The sequence below is a fragment of the Cupressus sempervirens genome, chromosome 5 (assembly GCF_028749045.1).
Source record: "Cupressus sempervirens isolate cs-2001-9-10 chromosome 5, ASM2874904v1, whole genome shotgun sequence".
In the NCBI taxonomy this organism is placed as follows: Eukaryota; Viridiplantae; Streptophyta; class Pinopsida; order Cupressales; family Cupressaceae; genus Cupressus; species Cupressus sempervirens.
This window is the reverse complement of record NC_143122.1, coordinates 893,292,506-893,299,080: the sequence shown is the minus strand read 5'-3', so window position 1 is coordinate 893,299,080 and position 6,575 is coordinate 893,292,506. Positions and strand designations below refer to the sequence as shown.

The following is a 6,575-nucleotide window of genomic DNA, read 5'->3' as shown; positions in this document are numbered from 1 at the left end:
TGATACATTCAAGAAGTTTAAATTTCATGTAGAGAATGAGAAAGGGAACACAATTAGATGCTTGAGAATAGATTGTGAAGGTGGGTTTTGCTCAAAAAAATTTCAGATTTTCGTGAGATGAATGAGATCAAAAGAAAACTCACAACTACATACACACCCCAATAGAATGGAGTGACTAAAAGAAAGAAGCATACTGTGGTAGAAATGACAATGAGCATGTTACAAACTAAGGGTTTGAGCAATACTTATTAGGCTGATTCAGTTGCTACATCGGTCTATATTCTCAATAGGAGTCCTACAAGTGTCCTAGACAAGATGACTCCATATGAAGCATGGTATGAGAAAAGGACTAATGTAAATAATTCTAAAGTTTTTGGTTTTTTGGCTTATGTTTGCATCCTTGATCAGAATAGGAAAAAGCTAGATCCTAAAAGTGAATCATGCATTTTTGTGGGTTACAGTGAAGAAAGAAAGGCTTATAGATTGTATGATCCTATTTCTAATAAGCTTGTTATTCCAAGAGATGTGGTTTTTGATGAAGGGGGAGTTTATGGTCATCAAAAACACCATGTTGAAAAGCCAAAATCGGTTTTGGATGATTGTTGATAATGATAATGAGAAGCCAACTAATGGATCTATTTCAAGATCACCAAGCCCACCAAGTATCCCCTCACAAATTTCAAGAGCAGGTCCATCCTCAAGTCCTCCAAGAGAGGCAAGAAGAGTGAATAATATTTATGAGAGGTGTCAAAATTAAGTGCATGAAGAAGATCAAATAGGTGAGTTGATAAATTTTACATTACTTGCTAAAGCTGAGCCATCATGTTTTGAAGATGCATGTGTTAATGAGGCTTGGATACAAGTAATTAATAAAGAGATGGATTCTATTCATAGGAATGAGACATGGGAGCTTGTAGAGCTTCCACATGAGAAGAAGAAAATTGACACAAAATGAGTCTACAAGACCAAGTATAACAATGATGGGAGTTTTGAAAAACACAAGGCAAGATTGGTTGCTAATAGTTTCACTCAAAGGTATGACATTGATTATGAAGAAACTTTTGCACCAGTAGCAAGACAAGAAACTATTAGGATTGTAGTATTTCTTGCAGCTCAAAAGAGATGGAATATTCATCACATAGATGTCAAAAGTGTCTTATTGAATGGGTACTTAGAAGAAGAGGTATATGTGGGACAGCCACAAGGTTTTGAGATTCAAGACAAAGAAAATCATGTCTACAAGTCGAAGAAGGCTTTGTATGGCCTCAAGAAAGCACCACATGCATGGTATGCAAGAATTGATGGATATTTTTAGCAGAATGACTTCTAAAGAAGTAAGAGTGAACCTACCCTTTACTACAAATAAGAAGGTAATAATATTCTCATTGTGAGTTTGTATGTTGATGATTTGTTATAAATGAGTAGTAGTTCAAAGATGAAAGATGAATTCGAAGTTGATATGATAAGTGAATTTGAGATGAAAGATTTAGGTCTCAAGAAGTATTTTATTGGCATGGAGCTTTATGAAGGTAAAGATGTAATTCTTATTTGTCAAGAAAAGTATGCAAAGAATATGTTGAAGAAGTTTGATATGGCTGACTGTAAACCTCTTTCTACTCTAATTGTTCATGGAGTTGCATTATGTAGAGATGATGGTGCTAAAATTATTGATATCACACAAGAGCATTGTTGGGAGTTTGAAGTTTGTAACTCACATAAGCCCTGATATTGCTTATTTAGTTTCATTGGTTTCAAGCTATATGCCAAATCCATCAAAGGAACATATGAAGGCAGCCAAGAGAATTTTGAGGTATGTGAAAAGAATAGTACATTTTGACATTCACTATTCTTTTAATAAGTTTGAGCTTGTTGGCTTCAATGATTCAAATTGGAGAGGTAGTTTGGATGACCAGAAATCTAGATCTAGTAATTGTTTTTCTTTGGGTTCCGGTTTAATCACATGGAGTTCAAAGAAGCAAAGTATGGTTGCTCTCTCTTCTATAGAAGCGGAATATGTCGCAGTTACTTCAGCTGGCACATTGTAAACTTTATGATTTAGAAAATTTCTTGAGGAAATTGGTGAGATATTGGTTCAGCCTACTGTGATTTTTTGTGACAATATAAGTGCTATTAAATTGACCAAAAATCTGGTTCATCACAGCAGGACAAAACATTTTGACCTGAAACAACATTTTATCATAGCCTTGGTACAACATAAGGTGGTTGAATTGAAGTATATAAGTACAAAAGAGCAAATAGCAGACATCTTCATAAAAGCGGTTGCAAAGGATCAGGTTTTTGTACTCAAAGATCAGATTGTGAGTCCTCTTTACATCAACAGGGAGTATGAAAATTGATGCCAAGATGTACTCCAGGCTCACTGTTTAAACAACTAGCTCCATCGTTTCTACCATTTTTGCAATCACCCGTTCCACTGTCACTTAGCACATTTGATAGATTTCTTAGTTTTAGTTTTATTTGCTTTGAATAAAGAGATAGATGTTGGCGTGCATGTATCAATGCATGATTTTTGCAAATTTCTTTAATTTGTCAAAACCGTATTTGGGTTTTGTACATGCGATCATGCATCTTGCTGTAGATTGGCACAAAATAATAAATCAGAACTGTTGTTTCAAGCAGTCAACTATGCCATCTTTCACCGTAGGATTTAGAGATTACGAGTTAGGAATAAAAGATGTAATAGCATATATTGAGCATAAGATGGTAATAAAGTGTAGACATTCAGTGTGAGGAAAGTAATGTTTTTTGGCTCCAAAACTCTGTTTTCTCTGTTAGAAAAACAGAGCATATTGTGTTCAGAAATTTTGTGCTTTCTCTTCTTATTTTTGCTGTTGTAGGTGTTTAAGTTCTACAAGATAGACGGACCAACATTCTATTATGATCATCTATCCTATTTCTATCTGCAACTTAGTGAATATATTTCCCTGTTTTCATCTGTTTCCCTTTGTCTCTCAAAAGAAGTTATTCCACATCATTTGAGTTTGGGAAATAACATAAAACATCACATTCCTGATCCCTTAGACCAACATTATTAAAATAATTGAATCATTGTAAAATTAACAATCAATCATCTTCTGGGAGTTTCGAATATCGCCGTTTTCCATCTGCATCTTTGATCTGTTTTCTGTTTGTCTGTACACAAAACAAGCGTTGCTTATCTCGTATTACGTCACTATATTGCTCGCACACTTGCATTCCAATGCCGGACTGCGCCCTTGGGCATCAATTTCTTGTTTTCCATGTCAATAAGATGGTCTACATCAATTATGCTCCCCAAAATAACATAAAACAGGTATTCCTGATGACTTAGACCAGCATTAAAAAAATTAGTTTGGAAAATAACGTAAAACAACTAGTCTTGATCATTTAGAGCAAGATTATTAAATTTATTTTGGAAAATAACATAAAACAGCTATTCCTGATCCCTCATACCAACATTATTGAAATTAATGAAGAATTCATTCACGTACAATTGTGTATAAAATTAAACATAAAAAGGGCCCCGCGTAATTGCATAATAAGGTTCTTAATTGGAGAGTTCACCACCAATTATATCTTGCTGTGTAATAGAGGAGTTGTGGTAGAGAAAAGAGTAAAATGAAAATAAAGATAAAGATGGGGAGTAAGATGTAAAGGAGACAACTAGAAAATAGATAAGAGATGAAAATAAACTAGATGAAAGAAGGGAGAGAACGGAGGGCAGATGGGATATGAAGAGATAAATAGAGATCATATATTATTATTATTAATTTACTTATATAAAAAGAATTTCTAAAAATCTTGTTTAGTGAATTTACAATTAGATATTTAGATATTTATTAGTGATAACAACTATTTATGGATAGGTACAACTTTCTTTTGAGATGGTGCAAGAATTTGATGATCTCGTTGCTCAGGATGGAGCTCCTTGTATTTCTTTCTTTCTTAATAAATTTTTACCTCTCTTTTTCCAAAAAAAAATAAACTACTTATGCATATACACACAAATAGGAACAAATGGTAAGTCTGATGAAAATAAAGAAAACAGTTAATTATCAAGCAATTCTCCAAATCAATATGATTTGTTGACATTATACTAACATAACGTGCTCTGTTACTTTAGCCAACCGTTGTACATCAATGTAACTTTACACTGCAAAGGTGCACAGTATGTAACAAGAGCATAGAAAGACTAATCAAATCTTGTCTTTTCCTTGCATTATTGCTAAAATCTTCTCTAAATTATTGTAAGATGACCCTCCTTTCTTGACTGCTTTAATAGAAGCTTCTTTGAGCTCACCAGCCTTCCTCCTCATTTCTTCCCCTTCTTCCCCTTTCATCAACCTCCTCACCTTCTCTTCAACATCACCCCTTGTCACATCACTATTCAGTGGAATCCCGATCTTCCAAACCTGGGACACAAAAGTCCTATTGATATATTGCTCTGCATAGAAGGGCCATGAAAGCATGGGCACTCCAGCACAGATGCTTTCTAATGTGGAGTTCCATCCATTGTGTGTTAAAAACCCTCCCACAGAAGGATGAGAGAGCACTTGTATTTGGGGCGCCCAACTCACAAAGAAACCTCTTCCCTTCACTTTCCCCAGAAACTCTGGAGGGAGAACAGCAGAAGATCCCTGAATGAGGTCTGGACGAATAGCCCACAAGAAGGGCCGATTGCTGGCCTCTAAACCCCATGCAAACTCCACAAGCTCCTCTTCAGAGATGACTGCCATTGTTCCAAAGCACACATAAATAACAGAATGGGCACTCTGATCATCCAGCCATTTCATACAGCTTGTTTCTTCACTTTTTTCCTCTTCTGTGTAGAGTAAGAGGGGACCAATGCTGTACACAGGAACCCTGGCCTGGACTGTCTCGATAATTGGCCCTTCTAGCTCTTCAAATGTATTAACTACCATAAAATCAGCTAACAGAGCAGCCTGGCATTGGCTTTCTAAAAATTTAAATACATAGGCGGCATCATCATAGTAGAAGCTTGGCACATCTATCACATGCATGGTGGGCATTGCAGGAATGCAGCTGATCTCTTCTTTTTCCAAATATCCGTTTGTCAAATAATTTTTATCTGTAAATCATATGACAAATTTTCTTTAGTTTTCCAAATCTATTGGAAAAACAAATTGATCCTTTTATACTTAGTTGTGGATAATAGTTTTCCAGAGAAATCTATTTACCTTGTTTTCATAAATAGCAAATTACAAGAATTTATTTCTTAAGAAATGAAGAAAATACTTGGTATTCATTGCATCTAAATAGGCATTAAACCCTTTTAAAAGAAGATTATGTATGTAGGTACTTCCCCAAAACAAAGTACTTAAACACATCCAATTAAGCTGCATCAAACACTTTTGTTTTCCATAAAAGAAAAGAAAAAGGGCATACCTTTGATTGGAATATATCCCTTCTTCATGAGAAGAGGCATTGACAGGTAAATATTGAAGCCACAAGCACTTGCAGTCCAGAAGTATACTCCAGGAATTCCCAATCTCTCGGCTGATTTCTGAGCCCAACTCATGAGCCCATTGTAAATAATGCAGCTCAAAGGAGGGACATCTTCCGAGCTCTTCAACTTATCAATCACTTTTTCAAAATGGAGGGGACAATTAGTGACAATGGATTCAGCAAACTCATCAAGATTGCTGGCTCGTCCGTGCTCACGGGGCAGCCCATCTGGAATTGTTTCGAATGTGATGTCACTCATGGACTTGATTGATCCAGATTTCAACATTTTCTCATGCATATATTCAGTAATAATAAAAGTAATGTAGAAGCCCTTGGCAGATAAAACTTTGGCAAACTGTATCATGGGGTTAATGTGGCCCATAATTGGAAAGGCCAACATTACAACATGGGGTCTATTCTTCATCTCCATTTTTATCAACCAGAATGAAGAAACAAGATCAACTTTGAAAAAAGTATATGAGCTGCTGGACCTGCGCAAGATGATTTATAGTACAATCAAAGTTAACGATGAGCTTGATTGTGATTATAATATTGCTATCATGATGACGGATGCTGTGACGCAAATTAAATTTGCTCGAGTGAAATACCTTATCGAAACAACCAAAGTTAATGATGACATTCGAGAATCTTCTAGTGAAATGTATCATCGAAACTGTCGAAGTTAGTCATTATACCTAACTATAATAAAATATGGACTTATGAAAGTGAGATACATTCTAGAAACAATTTGAGTGGTCCCTTGGTGAGATGTGAGTTGTGCAGCGTAGTAAATTTGCATCTATACATTTGCATGCTAAATATATGAGTCTCTTTTAAGGGCAACGGACTGCCTGGATGCCAAACGCAGGTCTCCTGACAGTCCGCGAATCCCATGTCTATGCCTGTACATCTGTGTTTTTGTCAGAATAAACAGATTGTACGGTTAAAGTTCGAAGATGGCTTGTGTGGGCCCTTGAATTACCGTCCAATTGGTGTAACAACTATCATCCACTTTCTAAAATTATAATTATAATGAGAATTGATTAATAAAAACCGCTGGTCATAAAATAAACTCCATGCCTTCGAGGTAAATAGTGATTTTGATTTTT

At 35.6% G+C, this 6,575-nt stretch overlaps 1 protein-coding gene across 1 annotated transcript; it reads right to left on the bottom strand.

Annotated features, from left to right (window-relative positions):
* Nucleotides 1-4,025: 4,025 nt before the first annotated feature.
* LOC149558800 (7-deoxyloganetin glucosyltransferase-like) lies at nt 4,026-5,999 on the bottom strand. Its single transcript, XM_089832858.1, has 2 exons — nt 5,407-5,999; nt 4,026-5,089 (listed from the first exon to the last, which is right to left on the bottom strand). Exons 1-2 carry the CDS (start codon nt 5,894-5,896, stop codon nt 4,197-4,199), a joined length of 1,383 nt encoding a protein of 460 aa, XP_089688984.1. The 5' UTR covers nt 5,897-5,999; the 3' UTR covers nt 4,026-4,196.
* Between the last annotated feature and the right edge of the window lie 576 nt (nt 6,000-6,575).

Bases quoted from the DNA above. Each gene is read 5' to 3' on its own strand.
- LOC149558800 (XM_089832858.1), bottom strand. From the start codon at position 5,896: ATGGAGATGAAGAATAGACCCCATGTTGTAATGTTGGCCTTTCCAATT. The intron at 5,090-5,406 runs GTATGCCCTTTT...TATGATTTACAG, and splicing joins GGGATATATTCCAATCAAAG to ATAAAAATTATTTGACAAAC.